Source organism: Planococcus citri, chromosome 4, assembly GCF_950023065.1.
Source record: "Planococcus citri chromosome 4, ihPlaCitr1.1, whole genome shotgun sequence".
NCBI lineage: Eukaryota > Metazoa > Arthropoda > Insecta > Hemiptera > Pseudococcidae > Planococcus > Planococcus citri.
In genome coordinates, this window is record NC_088680.1 from 2,714,435 (window position 1) to 2,736,220 (window position 21,786).

Here is a 21,786-nt window from a genome sequence, read left to right on the forward strand (position 1 = left end):
GGCAGCAATCATTAAGAAAGTTGTCCGTCGATGTATTGTGTGCACACGATTTGATGCGCATTTCGTTGAACAATTGATGGGTGATTTACCCAAAGAGAGAGTGACGATATCGCGGCCTTTTGCCACAGCTGGTGTGGACTTAACAGGCGCGATAAGTATTAAATGCACAAACCATCGAGTAGGTAAAGTTGTAAAGGTCTATGCTTGTTTTTTTGTATGTTTTTTGACTCGTGCGGTTCACATTGAAATCGTAGAGGATCTCACGAGCGAAGCGTTTTTAAATGCGCTTGAAAGGTTTGTAAGTCGTCGTGGATTTCCCAGCCTAATTTATTCCGATAACGGGACTAACTTTGTTGGTGCTCGGAATATTTTAATGCAAAGCAAACTTGATAAATATTTAATCGAAAATCGTGTTGAATGGAAAATGATCGCGCCTCGTAGCCCACACCAAGGCGGACTATGGGAGTCCGCGGTAAAGGCTGGAAAATCGCTATTAATGAAGTCCATTGGGACTCAAATACTTTCGTTGATGGAATTATCAACCATCTTATGCAAAATTGAAGCGATACTTAATTCGCGTCCGTTGTCATATAGATTGACTAATGAATTCGTTGAACCTGTTACTCCAGGTCATTTCCTAGTTGGGTCGGCGTTGTTGGAAACGCCAGTGCTGGACAATGGCTCAGTCACCTTAAAGCAACGTTATTTGCTGTGGCGAAGGATTGTAGATTCTTTCTGGGTGTCCTGGAGACACGATTATCTAAACCAGCTACAGCAGCGTGGTAAATGGAAAGAGCGTATGGAAAATGTTTCGAAAGGTGACGTTGTGTTGGTGTCTAGTCCGAATGATAGCGTGATGAATTGGCCAATGGGTAGAATCGTTGATGTTTTTCCTGATAAAAAGGGTATTGTTCGAAACGTGAGCGTGAGGTTAGGGAATGGTACAGTGCGTCGTACATCTGTACAAAAATTGGTAGCTTTGCCGGTAGATGTTTCAAAGGACGATTAGTCGTTTATTTTGACACCCTGACTTCCGTTTCGATAATGTAATTAAAATTTCTCGAATTTGTGATGTATAGTTTGTAGAATAAGTTACCTACATTTTGTTATTTTTGGGTTGTTGATTTTATTCTAGATTATTTGTACATAAATTATGAAAATTTTGCCGTGCTATTGGATGGTGATTGTTTGTGTTATTGAATAGGCCTAGAAAGTAGAATGTATGTACTTAAATTTAATTGATTATGTAATTTTTTACGTATTTTTTCGTCGATCTTCTTTGGAAGGAGGGATGTACCCTCCTTCGGGGGGAGTTTGTTCACGTATATTTGTAGTTTTTATGTAGTTATTTTTTGTAGTCGTCTGTTTTGGTTTTCTAGTTGGTAGGTATTTCCGCTATCTGGTTCTGCAGTGGTGGTATGAGTTTTACTCCCTGCAACGTGATTGGTTAAGGGTGGAAATACGTCTATATGTGTCTAGTTTTATGTATGTTTTTGTAAATGTTGTGAAATACAGTCCACTTGTAAATCTGTGTACAGAAAAGTCGTGTTGCTTTTTTCGTCTTCGTTGTCGTCGTAATTTTCGACTCAATGCGTTGAATTTTTCATCTTACGTGTATGAGAACAAAATTTTTCGAGTAATTCATCATTGAGAACACCCTTCCAATTGTAAGATGAACTCGGTTCAAACAATCGCTCAAAATGTCATCAAAAATTGAAATAAATGTACCTACCAAAAAAAATGTGCATAGCCTACTCCTTTCTACATGACACACTCTTACTTCATACTTGGGATCAAAAAAACAGTCAGCACATTTATAAGTTCTTGAGCCAATTGCCGGAACCAAGTACATAGGTAAGTATCAAAAATTCTTGAACAAGTGTATGGGTTACAGAGTTTGCAAAGAGATTCTAGTTGAATGATGATGAGAAATGAACATCGTTTGCGAATTCTTTTCGCAATAGCAGCAGGGACAAGGATACAGGCAGATTCATATAGCTCCAGAGAACAGTTGAGTACCTAAACCCTCTAATAAATAAACTCTATCAAAAATTACTCGGGAGAGTCGGTAAGTTTTTTTTTTCATAGCCAATGGCTAAATAAAACCAAGTAGGTACATTCGAAGGATATCAAAAATTGCTGACCACCTTCCCCTTCTCCAACTCAAAACCAATTTCAATCGAACTTGCTCAAGCGATTCAATCTGTCTGAAGAGCATTCCATTGAGTTAATAATCTTCAATTCATCAGAAACCCTTCTAATTGCGAGATGAACCCACTCAAAACAATCATTCAAAATTATATCAAAATTAAAGCCATTACCTACCTATGCCATAAAAAATGCAGGTGAACTCCATATTTAAAAATTTAGGAGTTTCAAATACGATTATGAGTACCTATCTTTACACTCACTATTAGAATCAGAACAGTCTGTAAGTTTTCTTCATCATTGCGAATGGCTGAAACCAAGTTGACATGAAAAATTTCTCAAACCTCTCCCTTCCTGGACTCACTCGAACCCGCATTTGGATTAAAATTGATCGAGTGATTTTCACAGCATAAAAAGCTCATCATTAGTCACATAACAATTCAAAATTATCAAAATTTGCTGACACCTGCCTTCTTCCCACTCCTCTAGAGTCTAGGACCCCAAATCAAACAAAATAATTTCAATCGAATTCACTCAAAAGATTCAATCTGTCTTAAGAGTGTTTCATTATGTTAATCAAGAAATTTCATCAGAAACCCTTCTGTCAATAATTATTTATATACATGATGAACTCACTTGTATCAATACTCAACTCAAAATATTATCAAAATTGAAATAAATGAGCCAAGAAATGCAGGTACCTATAAACTCCATTTAAAAATTTAGGAGTTTCAAGTGTACAAGTACAATATAGTATCCAAAGGCAATATATTTCCACTCAGGATCAGAACAGTTGGTAAGTTTCCTTTTTCATAGCCAATGGCTGAAAGTATGTATAGGCATCAGAAATCATATTGCTCAAATGATTTTCACAGCATTGAAAAATACATCATAAATCTCATCGAAATTCAAAATCGTATCAGAATTCGTTCGTAATTGGACAATAATTTCAAAAAATTGCATCACAGTCAACTATTTATCAATAGGTAAATTCAAAAATTATTACACGCAAACTAAAAAATACCAATAATTAGAGCACGAAATGAGATATTTTCTTGATTTCACTCACCCAGACAGGATCACGAAGTCCACGGCAGCAAATCTGGTATCATCAGCGACATCCACAGCCACAGAATCAGAAGGATCTGATGAGAACACGATATTTACGACTTCTTAAAATCTGTGAAGGAATTGCAATAGCTTTTCAAAAAACTACGCAATCGTGATTGAATTTAGCCAAATCCTGAATTCAAACATACAACATCGTGCTAGAAGAAGCGATGCCAAATACTATTTGTTTCTGTTTCTACACTGATTTCAACTAATCTCCGGTGGATAAGGAGAGCATCGAACACGAGTAACTCGAAGTCTTCGAAGTCGAAATCATCACGTAGGTAAATCAATTAAAATTTAGAAGATAAGATACCTCGTCGAAATCAGATATACCTAGAAGAGAAATTCACCGGAATACGTGGATATCGTATCACCATGAAAATTAATGATTAAAAAACACATTCCATACAGAACTTGGGAAAATACGAACAAATAACAAACTCGGAGACGCCATTGGGAACACAATAAAAAAAACTACCTACATAATCTACATCGAATCGTTTCATTCACTTGTTGGGTTCTCTTCTTCAGCATCAGCACTAGTTACGTGTGAACGAATAGAACAAATTATAAATTATTACCTACTAATTACCGAACAACGAACAGCTTTAAATTAATAATTTAAAAATTTCGAATCGCGAATGGCAAATTCAATAATGGAGGATAGCAAGATAGTAAACAGGTTATGCAACAGAACGAAGCGAGAAATTCTGATACATAGTTCTCAGCAGTGTTACCAACAGTGATGGCAGAACTTTTTTTTACATTTCAATTTCAGTTCAAGTTTTTAGTTTTTATTTTTTATTTTAGTCAGTGATGGAAAATTGAAACTGAAACTAGAACTGAAATGAGAAAGAAAAAGTGAAAAACTTAAACTGAAAACTGAAAAGTGAAAACTTGAACTGAAAAAATAAAAAAATAAAACTGAAACTAAAAAAAAAACTGAAAACTTGAACTGAAAAAAATAAAACTGAAACTAAAAACTAGAAACATGAACTGAAATTTAAAAGTTTTGCCATTCACTGAATTTTGTCGACAAAATCATCAATCTATTCTCAAAATTTTCATCAAAAAATAGTTTTTATTTTGCCTCAATAATCAAAATTTTAACATGCTGAGCACTGTAGTATCAAATTACTTTGAAAATCCAGTAGTTCTGTTTAGAAAATGTGAAAAATTTGCATTTTTTGTATGCTTTGAGTATTGCTTATTGCTTAATGCGTATTTCTAAAATATTGTTCTGTTTAAGGTGCACGGGGGGGGGGAGTCAGAATCAGTGTTGCTAGATGATATTTTTGTTCAATGCTAGATTGAAAGAAAATGTATGGTAATTAAATTATGCCAGAAAGCGAAAATAATTATGCTACATTCATTATGCTAAAAAATTTTCCAATCTTTACCAGTCTATGCTTGAAAATTAGCTGTCATCATGTTATTTTTTAATTTTTTTGCCAACTTTTAGGTCATTTAGGATAAAATTAAAAATTGATGAAAAGGAATTATGCTAACCATTATGCTAGATGCTAGATTTGAAAATCATGGAAAATCTCAATGCTACATGAACTTTATTTATGCTAAATTTAGCATAATTATGCCAAAATGGCAACACTGGTCAGAATTCCGGGTAAGTCAGAAAAACTGCTCTAGCTCTTAGAGGTTTGTACCTATCTGCCGAAGAGCTACGGTACCCAGGGGTAACTTGAGGGTACTACCCATACTTCATCGCAGCATAAAAATTTTCGCGACCCAGTTTCATTTTACAGGCTTTTGATTGGTTCTTTTTTAGTTGCCGTTTTGAATTTGATTTCAAATTGTAACCAGTATTTTTCAAACTGTTTTTTACCTCAGAAGAAATGATCAGTAAAAGTGATATTATTATAGGTGACAGTATTCCTAAAACAATAATGTAAAACCCCAAGGATTCAATTTTATTTAATTTTCAATTATTCATTTTTTATACCGCTTGTTCTGACTTACCCCCTAAATTAGTGCTATGGGGTAAGTCAGAAAAGTGAACATTGATAATTATGATTCAACTTCATCGATGTGAAATAATGCAGAATGATATGTTTTCGGCTGGAGTAATTTTTTTGTAGGAGTGGGGGGTGAGGCAAATAATCATTAGATAGCTCATTTCATCACTGTTCCAACTTCCACGGGGCACAGTGGGCCACAACCCCCCTCCCCAAACGGTGATACTTAAATAGCACTCGACCCTAAAAACTAGCTCAATATTCGAATTCTGCGACCTTGAAAACATATCAAACAACATATTACACAATAATATACGAGTAGGCAAAATTTGAAATTTCTGCTCTCCCCTTGCCTCGTCCCATACCCCTGCGAAAAAATACATATTCATCAAAATTCCCACAGGACAGTTCATGAGATTCCCTCGAACCTAGACTTACGCAGCTCATTTCAGCCATACAATACAACTCGCGAGAGATACTCTCCACTCTCCCCATTTTCTTGCAGGAATACATTGTATTGGTTTGTCTTGGCTGAAATGGCCATGCAATTCGCTACAGGAGGACGGAGGAGATTTCCATCAAATGTCCCGGATAGTTCCGCTCCTTTGGAATGTAGATATCGTAACTTCAACAAGATATCTCTCTTAATCGCAGTTATAATTATAATTGATAGGTGGCGGGGAGCCGTTTTTTTTATTCTTATCTCGATGTACCAACAGATGTCAGATTATAAATACGATGGAAAGATATTCGATTTAGCTAAGTTCAATAATCCATTCGCATTTTAAGCGACTGGTTGTGACTGTTTACGTACTTAGCGGATAATGTTCTCAAACACCTCTGAATTAATTCGTTAATGTGAGAGTGATAATTTGTATTTTATTAAATTCCAACTAGGTATGTATAATAATTAATAACGATCATTTTTAGTTTTACCATAATATCTATTCGAATGTAGCAGGAATTTATTCGCTATTGCTAATGATATTAAAAACTCAAATGGATGGGACGGGAGAGAAATTTGTGTTGTTGTTTTTTTTTCTTTTTAAAAAAAATCTTGGGTAAATTTTTCATTATCACTGGGTATTTTGAAAAGTTTGCACCGACATTTTCCCATTAACGCAGGTATCAGGTACGCTGACACTCATAGATACCCACTATAGGTAGGCGGTACCTATCTACTAGGGAACTTCAACAACGACCCTGTAAGGATTTTGACGCAAAGTGACCCATGCAATCGAAATTTTTACTGCCAGCTTTGAGTTGGAGGTCCGCAGTGGTTAGGAAGCATAAGTTGGATACTTTTGGAACAGTGAAATGCAAAACTGTTACCTACTTAATAAAAATTCAATTAAACACGTGAATCACTTTTTCAAGGTGTGTGTAGATGAAGGTAGGTACCTAGTTTGTGGTTTATCTTTTCATCAGCAATGAAAGTGATGAAATTCGATTTTCCTTCTCCCCAACTCTCTGCCAGTGCAACAAAATTATACTAGGATATTAACATATCGGAGTATAGGCAATCTCAGCTGCACACCTATTACAGTAAAGTCCGAGACATGCTTGAATTCATTCAGGTGAGTCAACTTGAACAGGTGAACACAGTCCCAAACACTCATGACAAATTTTTGGATCTTGTCATCACCAGTCTACCCCTGGTCTCTGTACAGAGAGGAGAGTCCCTCTTAGACAGAGAAGATTCACACCATCCTCCCCTATTGGTTAAAATACCCCACCTCAGAGTTCCAAAAGCTAAGAAGCTTAGCTCCAAGGATTTTTTGAGGCTAAATTTTGCCAAGGCTGACTTTTTGGGACTATACTATACTGTGCATTTAGGGACTTCAAGTGGGATGACTTATACCAATTAACTGAGGTAGATCAGGCAGAGAAATTCTACTCAAATGTAATTGGTGAAATAATTTCCTGCAATGTACTGTGTTTTAGGGGAAAGAAAAAAGGAAATGGGCCAAAATATCCCCCCTGGTTCAGTCGGGAGATTATTAAAAAATTGAAAGATAAGGAGAGGTCCAGACAGTTGTTTATTAAAACTGGCCTGCTGGAGCACCAGAAGGAGTTTAAAAGCCTAAGAAAGGAAACAAAAAATATGACTAAAGTTGCTCTTGAGGACTATAATTCTAGACTTGAACAGAACTATAATGCCAATCCTCAAAATTTTTGGAAAGAGGTAAATGCAAAAAGAATCTCTAAAAATGATTCTGTTGATATTATGGTTGATATTCATGGAATAGAGAGACAAGGAGGCGACATTGCTAACTCATTTGCCGAATTCTTTCAGTCAGTTTATACATATACTTAAAAGATGATAATATTGACAACATAGTGTGTGATTCAACCCTCCCAGGAGTAGGTACCTACCTTAGTATCAAAAACATAAATGTGACAGAAGTTGATCTTGCCATCTCAAAGCTCAAAATTAAACACTCACTAGGTCCAGACAATGTACCCTCGTATGTCTACAAAGGAGTGGGAGATTTTCTGATTGAGCCCCTTACCTATATATTCAATTTGATAATCCAGAAGAGCAAGTTCCTAAAAAAGAGGCATCAGGAAATGTTATAAACTATTGGCCTATTTCATTAATTCCTACGCCGGCAAAACTGTTTGAAATGGTGATATATGGCAGGCTATATCCTAAAATTAAGAATATTATTTCACGGAACCAGCATGGCTTTGTTGAGGGTAGATCAATCAACACAAATTTAATGAATTTTGTCGAATATAGTCTAAGCTCCCTAGATGGTGGTGCTCAAGTAGATGCAATGTATACAGATTTTAAAAAAGCATTTGATAGTGTCAGCCATAGGATACTGATTCAAAAACTAGCCAGACTTGGTTTCTCTAATGAGTTGTGTAGGTAATTTGTTCTGGTCTTATCCCGACAAACCATCTAGACTTTCAGTTTGAGGTCGAGTTTTGATCGAGTAGAAATCGGCAAATATTTTTGATCATTTTTTTGACGATTTTGAGAATTGACAAAAAATATAAAAATAATCGACTGATAGTTTTCAACAATTTTTTTAAAAATGTAAGATTGATGGAAACTTGATCCCAAATCATCCTTTATTGTAGTACTTGAATCGATCACAATTTCATGATGAAAATTCAAATCGATTTTAGGTCGATTTCTTGCTGAGGACCTAAACTTGACTGCAAATGTTTGTTGATTTTTTTTTCTCTATAGGCATAAATTATGCAAACAAAAGTTGAAGTCAATTATAGGACGATTTTTACCAAGTCATAAAAATGATGTGAAAATCGATTAAAAATTGTTCTAAATTTGTGGTATCATAATCGATGCCTTTTTTAAAATTTCAATGCTGGATCGATTTTTTACCAATGTTTTGCTCGAATGAAAATATGTAAAAAACCGATTCAAAATTGTTGCAAAATGGTAGAAAAATTGATTACTTTTTAAATCATAAGTTGGATCTATTTTTCATCAATTTTTTGTCAAAATGATAAAGACTATGAAAACTTGATTTGAAATATCTATCGATTTTGCCTTGAAAATAGACATTAATTTAGCACATAAAAGTTGAAGTTGATTTTAAGCCGATTATCACTTAGAAATGAAAATGGCGTGAAAATTGATTAAAAATTAATGCATATTTGTGCTGTTGTAGTCAATTGTTTTTTTAAGCTTCAAAATTTGAATCAATTTTTCATCAATTTTTTTCTTAAAAATATAAACATTTTTCTGCACATTGAAGTTGGAGTTGATTTTGACTCATTTTTGCTGAGAAATGAAAATAGTATGAAAATCGCTTCAAAATTTTATGGTTGATTAACAGCACAGTAGTAGTAAAAGTAGACCAAAAATTGATAAAAAATAGACATCAATTATTCATCGCTGACATCAATTCACTACTCGCAGATAAAGTGTGTAGCAAAAACTATAAGTAGTTTTTCAAAAAACTTCAAAGTTGGAGAAAAGAAGTGTTATAACATTTTGCTTCATTCCTAAGGGGTCATCTAGATCCAATTTTTGAGTCAAGAAAGAGTCGAGGTGCAGGGATTTTCCCCATCAAATCATCTTAAATATCAATTCACAATGTAATATGTAATTGCAATTAATATGCACTAGAATATGAAGAGCAATTTTCTGAAGATTTAAGGTCGTTTTTCATAAGCTCGACACAAAATTGATCAGAAAAATGTGTCGATAGAATGTACTCAAAACCATTGACACAGATATTGAGGCAATTTTGCATCAAATCACAAAAAAGTGTTGAAAAATCGACTGAAAAACTACACACACTTTTCAAATTATCGACACAAAATATGTGGCGATGCTCAATACGAAAAATGCTTGATGGTAAATTTGGGTCAATTTTATAACGATAATGTTCGAGAATAGGTCGATTTTATGCCGAAAAAAATGATGAAAAGGAAATAAATTGGTTCAAATTTGACTTAAAATTTGAGTCAACTTGACCCTATTTTTTTTTCAAGATTGTGTCGAGGTGGTTTGTCGGGATCTTAATGGTAGAACCCAATATGTCTCTTACAAAAATAAAATATCTAGTATTTACTCCTATCCATCGGGTGTTCCCCAGGGTTCCAACTTGGGTCCCCTTTTCTTTCTTTTATTTGTAAATGACCTTCCATCTGTGATAGGTAATTCTGAAATAGAGCTATTTGCTGATGATGCTAAGATATACAAGAAAATCCAAGATATAAAGGATTGTGAGGGTCTTAAGCAGATTTGGATATGTTTGTAAAATGGAGTATTGAGAACAAACTGCCCCTTACTATTTCTAAATGTGCAACAATGACATTTACTCAAAAAAAAAAAAACTCTTTTGGAGTATTAGTATACACAGTTAGTGGGGAAGAACTCTGTTGTTTAACTACTGTTTGGGACCTGGGTATAAACCTTGATGTGGGACTTACTTTCAAATATCACACTAACATTGTGATAGCAAAGGCAAGGAGGATGGCCTATTTTGTTGTCAGAAACTCGGTGCACTTTAAGAGAATAAGTACACTCAAAGTCCTATACTTCTCCTTCATAAGGTCAATTCTGGAGTTTGGTGTACTAGTTTGGTTCCCTCATACTAAAAAATTTATAAAAGAGCTTGAAAAAATTCAAACTAGATTTTTGAAATACCTATATCTAAAGACTTTTGAATACCTATTATACTTATGACCTATCACAAAAAGAGCTTTTGGAAGGGTTTGAAGTGGATCCATTAGAAAAAAGAAGAGAAACAATTGCATTAATGTTTCTATATGATCTCATCCACTGCAACATGTCATAAATGACAGTAACCTTTCTGGGCCCCAAAAATCCACTCCAGGCAGAAAAAAATATTCTCCTTCAACAATTACAACACATTTCGGATGAAGGTATCTCTTATGAACAACATCATGGGTATCTCTGACGCTTTCCTCTGTAGGTGTGCAGATGCTGATATTTTTAGTATGGGTAGGTCTGCTTTCAGGCGTGAGGTGAGGATGGCATGGGAGTGGGAGTGGGGGTGCATCCGTGCAATGGGAGCTGTTTGTGAACCATTTCATATTCTGTATCTTTTCTTTTGGTTTTCTATGTTTTTTTTTTGTTTTTTCTTTTTTATAAGTATTTCTTCTGTTTGGTGTTATACTTTAGATAGGAAGAACTACATTTATAGATGTTTCTTTTGTTCTTTTTCTCCTTTTTGCTTGCTTTTGTATTTTCGTATTTCTCAAACTTGTTTCTCTGGAGCAAATCATAGTCTTATCTCTTTAATTGTAAATGGTCTCTCCTGTAATTGGCTTTAGCTGTTGGAGAGACCTAAAAAGTAAAATAAAATAAAATAAATACTAATTAGGTAGGCACCTACTCGTAATTATGCCATTTTCCAAGAGATAATTTTAATTTATGGTTTGAAATCTGGTCGAGATCTGCTGATGAGAATTTTTTCATAATAGGTATTATCCTTTGTAATCACAGCAGCTCGAGTAAATTCCATTTAATCTTTCCTTATTTCATTTTCCGAGAGATACTTTCAATTTACATTGAAATCTGGTCAAGATCTGCTGATAAGAATTTTTTCATGATATTCTTTTTAATCGCACTAGCTCGAATAAATTCCATTTTATCTTTCCTCATTTAATTTTCCAGGAAACATTTTTTAATCTACAAGATGAAATCTGGTCGAGATCTGCTGATAAGAATTTTTCATAATATTCTTTTTAATCGCAGTCCGTCCGCGAGTAATTTTTAGTATCTATACGTACTTAGATATGTGCTCTATCGTTGATAAGGTCCACACGGGGCTCATACAATTTGTTCACGCGCTGTAAACAGCCAAAAATACAAAAAATTCATTTGCGAGGTGGGCCAGAAAGGGGTTATACTCGTATATCGCTCACTTCTAAAAATCAAGAACGTAATATTGTCTACGTTTACTTATGCCAAATGTGAGAGGAAATAGTTATGTATTTTCTTTATAAAATTCTATCACCTACCTAAGTAGTATAAGTTGGTAACTGAGGATAGGTATTCGATATCTGATCTTGCATGTGTATTTCGTTTTATGTTCTTAGGTTTACCGCAGTACCTACTTACCTAAAATGAAGCGCCTAATACGGACTCTGTTCGTAGTCTCAATCATACCTCTCACAATACTGCAGCCAGCTTCCTCGTGTTCCCGAAATGCTACACATTTTCAACAAGAACCATCCACGCTACATTCCTTCGGCTCACAGTTTTACGCGAGGGGGGATAGTAAATATCATGTGGACAAGACGGCGTTATTAAAAATTCTGTTTGATGAAGAATACAGTGGCGAGGAAGGCCCAGTCCTAATAACCATGCCAAAACGTTTTGGCAAAACAACCAATTTAAAGATGATTGCAGCATTTTCTGAAATAGAAGTAGACAGCGAAACCGGCTTACCGATTGCAGAAAATCCAGATAAAGTCACCAACACACCCAATTACAAACTTTTCACTGGAAAGCACAAATTTGGAGAATTCGGAATCTCTAAAGATGTGGAATTTATGACGGAACATTTTGGAAAGTATCCTGTAATTTACCTGGATTTAATAGCTTCTCCGGATGTAAAGAATGCCGAGGATGTAGCGGAACATTGCAAATTGGCCTTGCACAATGCCTACAGCCCACACGAATATCTTATGCGTAGCCCCCGTCTAAACGATCAAGAAAAACTGATGGTTAAATACTGGAGGAATATGGGTGAATACCCACAAACTGATACGCATTCAGGTCGTGTTGAATTTGGTCTGGCGAATCTTATAACCTATTTATATCAGCATTTCAGACGCCCAGTAGTTGTGTTGATTGACGAATTTGATACACTCCTTCAAGGAGTTTTAAGATCAAATTTGAAGGATGCTGGAGTAATCACCTCTGTTCTCAACCCTTTCATAAATATGTTAACGCGCGGTTTGAAATCTCAGGCTAAGAAGCTGCAATTATCAGTAATCACAGGGGTCACGTATTATGGAAGTGCGGGACTGATTTCGGCCGTACCCCTGCGTCGTTATCTTTTCGCCAGAAACGATGACTTCTGGCCATACTTTGGTTTTACTTCGACAGAAGTTGACCGCTTACTCGAAATTTCACCCCTCAATTCAACGAACTCTACAAGAGAAACTGTGGATAACTATTACAAAGGCTACCTAGCAGGTACAAATAATAACTGCAGCATATACGCGCCGAGGTCCATAAGGAGGTTCTTGACTCAACAAAAAATTGGCCGGTATTGGAGTGAAGAAAGCAGCACTATCATGAATTTTTGGAAAGCCTTACGTATTTATGAAATAAGAAGGCACGTACACGATCTTGTCGATGGCAAAAGTATTGTGATAGAAAATGTCAAAGTACTCCAAGTAAGCGACATTCTCCTTTTGAAAGACATCATCGAAACAGAATACATGAAATCTGTTGGCCCGTATGAAGTATCCTTATTTTTTAATTTCATTCTCGATCTGGGATATTTGAGAATCCTTTCAACAAACTCAACTCATTGTACTGTAGACATACCTAATGGCGAGATTCATGAAGATATATTACAGTATCTAACCATTTACCGAAGTAACACGGAGGAAGATGAGGAGATAAAGCTTCAGAGGCAGTTTTTACAGGGTTTGACGCTATTAAAAGTTGAGGAATGCGAGATCCAACTGCAAGATATGACGGACGCTTTGAACAACTTATGCGCAATAGTGATGCCTCGAATTCCCCGTTTTGAAGAAGAGGATCTGAAGGAGATCCTTAGAGATATTTTTCGTCGCGCAGGTATCAACTGCTATCGAGAAGTACGTACTGTGTCGCCTATTCGGCCTAAAAACACAAATAACCAGCCTAATTATGTGAAACTGGATCTACTTCTTACCAATCTGACTTCAGCCTACGTTTTCATTGAAACGAAGTACGCCGGAAATCCCGAAACGGCATTGAATCAAATCATTGATTTATATTTGCCATTAAAAAATTCATCCGAATATCCCATGACCCAACCGTATTACTTAATGTTGGGCATTAATCTTTCGTCCCAAAAAACAATTTCAGTCGCCGCCAGCTTCCGCTTTAGCAACGATACTTCAATCTTCAACAAGACTTTAATACCAACAGCGCATTAGAAAACGTCACCGCAGCTTTCAGGGTTACTTATGAAGCGTCACTCTTTGCCTACACAATGTTCCGTACTTAAACCATTCAATCTAGCTTCGTAGGTACTTACATATGGTACTTACTTACTTACTTACCCACTCATTCAACTGTTCTTCAAAATGGAACCTGATTCCATAGGTAATATCCGAGCTCGCATTTGTTTCGATAAAAACTAACATAATACCCGCATGTACCAGAATGTCGGTGAGTATGTCTCTATACCTACCTACCTAGTACCTACCTTCTATGTACTACTTACGTATGTAGTCTATTTACGTGGTTGACTAAGCTGTCGTCGTTCATTGCTTTTGGTTTTGAAGCGTACAACTAAGATGTAAGATCTTGCAATAGGTAGGTAGGTAGGTAGGTACCTATATCTTTTTTTTCTGCGTTCCGCAGTCCCCAACCTGCTGGCGGGGTGGGGCAAGTTTATTAGAGGAATATCACATCATAATTTTTTACACATTGGTTTTTAAAATCAGATGCACACAAAAATAATAATAAACTGGACCTTAAGCAAATAAACAATTACATCACAGTCGATTCATGCATTTTTTTCAAGTGTTCAAAACTCATAGAGAAATTTGAAATTTAAACAAGCAGCAAAAATTAGTACAAATGTGGACCCCCTCGGGAAACAGCTAAAAATTGTAGCAATATTGCACAAAAATACATTTAACATTTAACGAGATGCTTTTCGCTGCTCTTTGGACTTTGTCTTCTTCTTTAGTAACACTTTTCTCGGCATTCTAAAAAACACCGGATCAAAATATTAGATGAAAAAAGTTTTGGGGTACAAAAAATCGGCTCGGTTTATGAAAAATGAAAAAACCATGGTCACATTTTCACCACTTTGGTGGACTTGTCTCCTCTGTTAATAGGTAACACTTTCCTCAACATTCTAAAGAGCATTGAATTCAAAATAAGAACAAACATTTCTCCGCTACACCCCCCCCCCCCCATTCACTTAGGTAACAAGAAGTTCCGAAAAATCGCCTAAATTTTCAAATTATTGCAATTCCATGAAAAATCATTGAATCCAGCAAATTAGACTTTCATTATGTTCGTTTGGCGTTCTACTTTAACAAGGGCTTCAAACCCGTACCTGTAAGGGAAAGGTGCCCTAATTCCGACCACCATCATATCTCTGCCAATAATCGCTCGACTATCCGGGAAAAATTGTTTTCTTAAGGTGCACCGGGGGAAGTCAGAACGTTTTTTCACAATTTCAACTTTGATCAGCTGTTACTCTCGTACTAATGAACCAATATGGCTGAAATTTGGTACGTAGGTTCCCATAAGGGTTTTTAACCTATGGTAAAAATTTCAGCGCGATTGTCACAGTAGCTTTCGCACAATCGAATAAAATGTAACTTGTTCTGACTTACCCCAAAGTGGGGTAAGTCAGAAAATCTACAAAATTAATTGGTGATTTTAGGATTCGACCCTGATCGATGCTCAATATGTCGAATAATATGTTTTCGAGGTCGTAGAATCCGAATCTGGAGTTATTTTTTTTGTAGGATTGGGGGGTGAGGCGTGGGGAGAGGGAAAATTTCAGAATCTTTCTACATTATCATGTAATATGTCGAATAGTATGTTTTCGAGGTCGTAGAATCCGAATCTGGAGTTATTTTTTCAGTAGGAGTGGGGGGTGAGGCATGGGGAGAGGAAAAATTTCAAAATTTTCCTACATTATCATGTGATATGTCGAGTAATATGTTTTCGAGGTCGTAGAATCCGAATCTGGAGTTATTTTTTTTGTAGGGGTGGGAGGTGAGTCAAGGGGAGATAGAGTAAATTAGAAATTTTGCCTATATTAATGTGTAATATGTCGATTGATATGTTTTTGAGGTCGTATAATTCGAATCTGGGGTTATTTTTTGCAGTGGTAGGAGGCGAGGCAAGGGGAGAGGAGAAATTTCGAATTTTGCCTATAATATTGTGTAACATGTTGATTGATATGTGTTCAAGGTCGCAGAATTCAAATCTTGAGCTAGTTTTCAGGGTTGAGTGCTGTTCAAATACATTTGGGGAGAGGGGGGTTGTGGCCTACTGTGCCCCGTGCAAGTTGGAACAGTAATGAAATGAGCTAACTAATGATTAAGTATTTGAAATACCTTCCGCTCAAAAACACGGATGTATATGAAAATGGCGATTTGTAGAAATCTCCCCCTCCTGCCTATTATGGCATTTTGGCTGTCATTGTGGTAACTTCAGAAAAACAATTCATCTGACAATTTATTGTAGAGTACAAAAATGTATTTGTAAAAAATTGAAAAACTCATGTAAGGAGAAAAAATAATCATCTTCTGAGAAAACAAAACAAAAAATCCCCAAAACATAGTAACACCACTCCAAAATACACATCTGAGATCATCCTGCAGAAAAGAACACATGATATTGCCTGATTGTATAGCATTTTTCTTTTCAAAACATGAAACATGTTCTGAATTCTGATTTTACATAAAAAACTGTCAACTTTGAACATCCGTGGTATAAGAAAACATTGAGATAAATAAAAACCCAATTTGGAATTTTTTACTTTCCTCATTCTACCAAAAAACCAACTCCAGATTCGAACTCTACAACCTTGAAAACATCAATCGACGTATTACACCATAATATAAGCAAAATTTGAAATCCCCCACCCATACGAACCTACGACTCACCTTCTTCCACCTTCACCACAAAAAATGACTCCGGATTCAAATTCTAGGACCTCAAAAACATAATTATTATTCGACATATTACACAATCATGTAGGAAAAATTTGAAATATTCCCTCTCCCCCGCCTCATCCCCCACTCCTACCAAAAAAATAACTCTAAATTGGGATTCTACGACCTTGAAAACATATTATTCGACATATTACACAATAATGTGTGAAAAATTTGAAATTTTCTTCTCCCCACGCCTCACCCCCCACTCCTACCAAAAAATAACTCTAAATTCGGATTCTACGACCTTGAAAACATATTATTCGACATATTACACAATAATGTGTGAAAAATTTGAAATGTTCTCCTCCCCACGCCTCACCTCCCACTCCTACCAAAAAAATGACAAATAACTCCAGATTCGGATTCTACGACCTCAAAAACATATCAATCGACATATTACACAATAATGTAGGAAAAATTTGGAATTGCCCCCTCCCCACGCCTCACCCCCCACTCCAACAAAAAAAATAACTTCAGATTCGGATTCTACGACCTCGAAAACATATCATTCTATGTATTACAAATCGATGAAGTCGAATCCTAGTTGTCAATGTTCACTTTTCTGACTTACCCCATAGCACTAATTTAGGGGGTAAGTCAGAAAAAGCGATATAAATAATGAATAATTGAAAATTTAAAAAAATTGAATACTTGGGGTTTTACATTATTGTTTTAGGAATACTTTCACTTATAATATCACTTTTACTGATGATTTCTTCTGAGGTAAAAAGCAGTTTGAAAAACATTGGTTACAATTTGAAATCAAATTCAAAACAGCAACTAAAAAAGAACCAATCAAAAGCCTGTAAAATGAAACTGGGTCGCGAAATTTTTTATGCTGTGATGAAGTAGGGGTAGTACCCTCAAGTTACCCCTGGGTAGCGCTTCGGCAGATATAAGCCTCTAAGAGCTAGAGCAGTTTTTCTGACTTACCCCGAATTCGGACTTCCCCCGGTGCACCTTATGTATTTTTCACAGACAAAGCGATTAAGACCAAAATCACTACCCAAAACCCAAAACTAGCAAAACTATTTCCAAAAAACAAAATTCAAAAAGTCAAAATTAACTTTTCCAGCAACTTCAATCGCCTGTTGCGTAAATGTGTGATTCTTCCTAAAAAAAAAAGCTCCGATTAATTTTAAAAGTTCATAGCTTTATGAATAAAAGGTGATAATCAGGGGTGCTAACCGTAACCGCAAAAAACCGAAAACCGTAACCGAAACCCAAACAAGAACCATCATTTTAGCCATTTTCAAACCCTAACTGAAAACAAAAACCGAAATTTCATAGGTTTTTTTAAAAACCGTAAAAAACCATAACCTTATTAATGAAGCAGAGTGAGTGAAACTGAAACCTAAACCGATATAATTTATTTCGGTTTTTTTCGGTTTTCAGTTTGGGTTTTTTCAGTTTTTTCAATTTTTTTTGGGGGATTTTTTCACATTTTTGACTTTTGTGACACGAAATCCAGGGAAATTGGTAAATTTACTAATTAGTATTCTTGAAAAATATATAGATATACTTTTTTTAGAATTATTATGACATGACTACAATTTGTTTTCTGAGATTAAAAAATTTTGAAGAAATTTTAAAAAAAATATGTAAAACCGAAAAAAACCGAAAACCGAAACTGAAACTGAAATTTTTGTACATAAGATCAAAACTGAAACCAAAAACCGAAATTTTGAATTTCAAAACCAAAACCGAACCGAAAACCGAAAAATTTCAAGGAAAAATTGGAGTGAAACCGTAATCGTAATTAAAATAATTAAGGTTAGCACCCCTGGTGATAATTAATTTTTGGATAAATTACAGGCAAGTTCGATAAGTTTTCCAGCAAATTTAATTTTCATAATACTTACATGCAATGAAACGTCGGTATAACACACTCAATAAATGTTGAGAAATGCTAGAATTACAACGAGTTCAAACTAGCATTGAAAAAACCATACCAATACAGTTGAATGTATTTTTTCCCAACTTGTTTATGTTTTTTAACGCGCAATGATTGGTGAAAAAAAAATACCCAAGAGAAGGAAAAAAGCAACCATACTTTTTTCTTCCCTGGTTGCTTTTCTCCTTCCCTAGGTAAGGAGAAAACTGAGAAAAGCAATCAAGTATTTTGTTAATTATGTACGTAAATCGGTTTGTTTCATTGCGTTTATTATGAAAAATATCTTACAATGCAAGAATCAAACTGGAATTACATATTGAGTGCATCTGATTGCTGAATGAGCAAAGCGAGTGAAGCAAATGCACAAAATATGTAATAATTCCAGTTTGACTCTTGAATAGTAATATACTATTTATGAAAAGTGATTGTAACAGCTAACAGGTTTGGGTTTTATTTGGCCATACCGATTACTAACGACATTATTCCAGGCCTTAGTATAGGTACTATAAGTATAGGTATACCTAAAATAAGCCAGATCTGTACATAATTTACACGTTAGATACCTTACCTTAAGCATGTACATAATTTTTGTTCATTATTAAATATCAATTCGTAATAAATACGTAACTTATAATATGTACGTACTTGTGTAAATGTTTGATTTCACCCCAACTTGTCGTCTAGCTGTTTCATTTCTTATGGTGTCGAAAAATGGACTTGAAGTGGCTACACTGACCCGATGTGCAAAAACGTCGACACAATGTGTCTGCAGTGTCCGCGGATTTGTGACTGCTTGTGTCTGCTTTTTCAGACACATTGTGTCCGTTTTTTGTGTTTCTCCTAATGCAAATGTGTAGGCAATCTATTCCACATGGCATGCTTCTTCTTTTATCACAATAGTATTTCTTACTGGTATGTAGTCAAACAAAAGAAAATATTCTTTTGTGCAAGAACTACAATGAACAGAAAGATAAATTCCTCTAGGGTAGGTGCAGGTAGCGGGGGTAGGTGCAGCCTGTGCAGGTAGCAGGTACGTTGTTGTTGCACAGAAATGTCATTGTCTGTCTCCTCTGTGCATCTTAAATACCTACTTTCTCTCGGATGTTTGGTTAAGTTGCTGCTGATTTCCTCCTACCCCTCACAACTGATTGATACCTATGAGGGATGTTTCTCTACTTCGTTTATAGGAGCACGCCACTAGTGCTGGTTCAGAAATATACATCAAATTGTGCATATATATCCATCAAGCCTCATTCAAGAAGATAATTTTTTTTGATCAATTTCGAGTAATTTATTCCCCCAAAAATATGTGCGTGTAGCAAATAATTTTTTAAATTTTTTGAGGTGTGTTTAAGTAGCTTGTGATGCGTTTACGAGGATGAAATATTTTTTTGAAAAAAAAACAAAGAAAATTGTGGGTTTTCTGAAAAAAATTAAAATTTTGGTGAGCTAAACACCAGTGGAGTGTAGATTTTTAGACACAAAAAATCGAAATTTTAGGTAATTTTCTGAAATTCCTTCAAAATGAATGATTATTTCATCGGAAAAAAGGCAAAATTACTGCTTGAGCGAAGTAAGAGCAAAAACTTTATGAAAAAATGACCACTTTTGTGATGTTTAATGTTACATTTTCAGCAGAGCACAATTTAGTGACTCTGTTCAAAAACAATGAAAGATTTGCACTTTTCAAATAGTTTAAATATTAATTAAGAGTACCTATTTCTGAAATTTTCCTTTCAATTTTTGAATTTTTCAATTCTTGAAATTTTTGAGAGGAGCATCTTGAATAGCCCAAGCAAAGGGAAGGAAAACTTTTGAAAAATTTGTGATTTGAATCAATTTTAATAAAAAAATTCAATTTTTCTGATCTCCACATTTTTTAAATTCACTTATAAGTTTCTTGAATTTGTAACTCCGTAGATGATGGAACAACATCAATTTTAATGTAAGAATTAGGTTTTTCTGATCTTACCTTTTTTAAAATTTCATCAGTGGTTTCTTGAAATTTTTAGAGTGACGAAAAAAACCAAATTGACTCGCGCAAAACGAGGGCAAAAGCTTTTGAAAAACATACCTAACAATTTTGAGGGTACCTAACGATGATTTTGTCGGCAAATTAAAGAATTATTTTGTCCTCGAATTCAAATACTCAATATATAAGGGTGGGAGGGGGTGCATACCCCCTATACTCGTATATATAGGCAACTATTCCATCAGCAGACGGTCACATTGTGAACGCTCTGCGGTCACATCGTGTCTGTTCTTCACTAAACAATAGGTATTGTTCTGAAGTACAGACACAAAGTGTCCGTTTTACTGGATTTGTATACCGTTGTGTCCGATTTTTACGGACACGCTTGCACATCGGGGCGCTCCACTTGAAAATTACAAATTACCAAATTTAGAGGTGGTAAATTACGTGGTAATTACCCATAATTTCTGCACTTTGATTTCAGAAGGATAGTGAATTAGTGACCTCTTAGGAAGGGTGACTCACCCTATGAGTTGGTCAACTCTTGAAATGGCCGCCAAGTATCCTCTTTGGGAATGACTCAGGCTCCCACAAATAAACTTCTATTCCTCTTAGCTGAAACTCTGCCATTTGCCCTTTGCATCTTAAACTGCCAGGGATGTTGCGGTTCTCAGGCTAAAAGAATCGAGGTTCTCAAATTGCGATTCTATGATTTTTGTAATAGAATTGCTTCTTTGCGGTTCTTTATGCATAGGAACCGCGGTTCTTCTCGCGGTTCCCATTTTTTTTTTTTTTTTAATTTTGAAATCAGACCGATATTGATCGTCGGGGAGCCTGCTTAAGGATAAATTGCACCCCCCTCGATCCTCCGTGACAACTTTTTTCTTAAAGGGGGAGTCCTAAGGAACATATTTTCTAGCCCTTGTACTCAAATTTTGATTGACAGGTCAGCCGAAATCGCAGATTTGCGTTCCAACATAGGACTTGCACAAAATCAAGTCGTTTTGGGGCATTCAGCGATTTTTTGAAAATTACTGGAGCCTCCAGTAGATTTTTGAAACTTCAAATTTCCTAAAAATTTCATCAAACGGAGATGGAAAGTCAAAATTCATTCTGCAATTTAATTTTAATACGCTACGAAGTCGCCTGATGGTGGATTTCAAGTGGTTTTGGAGCCTCCAGCCACTTTTTGAGAGGTCGTATGGTGTTTTTTGGAAAATTGAAATTTCCAAGAATTAGCTGGAAGCTTCAAAACCATTTGAAACCACCATGTAGTCGACTTCATATCGTATTGAAATTAGTTTGCGAAGTAAATTTCAGGT

At 35.5% G+C, this 21,786-nt stretch overlaps 2 protein-coding genes across 2 annotated transcripts; both read left to right on the top strand.

Annotated features, from left to right (window-relative positions):
- Positions 1-424: 424 nt before the first annotated feature.
- On the top strand, positions 425-1,009 carry LOC135843456 (uncharacterized). Its single transcript, XM_065361355.1, has one exon. The coding sequence runs from the start codon at positions 425-427 to the stop codon at positions 1,007-1,009; it is 585 nt and encodes a 194-aa protein (XP_065217427.1).
- Positions 1,010-5,978: 4,969 nt separating this feature from the next.
- On the top strand, positions 5,979-19,132 carry LOC135842810 (uncharacterized). Its single transcript, XM_065360454.1, has 2 exons — positions 5,979-6,131; positions 11,784-19,132. The coding sequence occupies exon 2, from the start codon at positions 11,811-11,813 to the stop codon at positions 13,842-13,844; it is 2,034 nt and encodes a 677-aa protein (XP_065216526.1). The 5' UTR covers positions 5,979-6,131; positions 11,784-11,810; the 3' UTR covers positions 13,845-19,132.
- Positions 19,133-21,786: the final 2,654 nt, after the last annotated feature.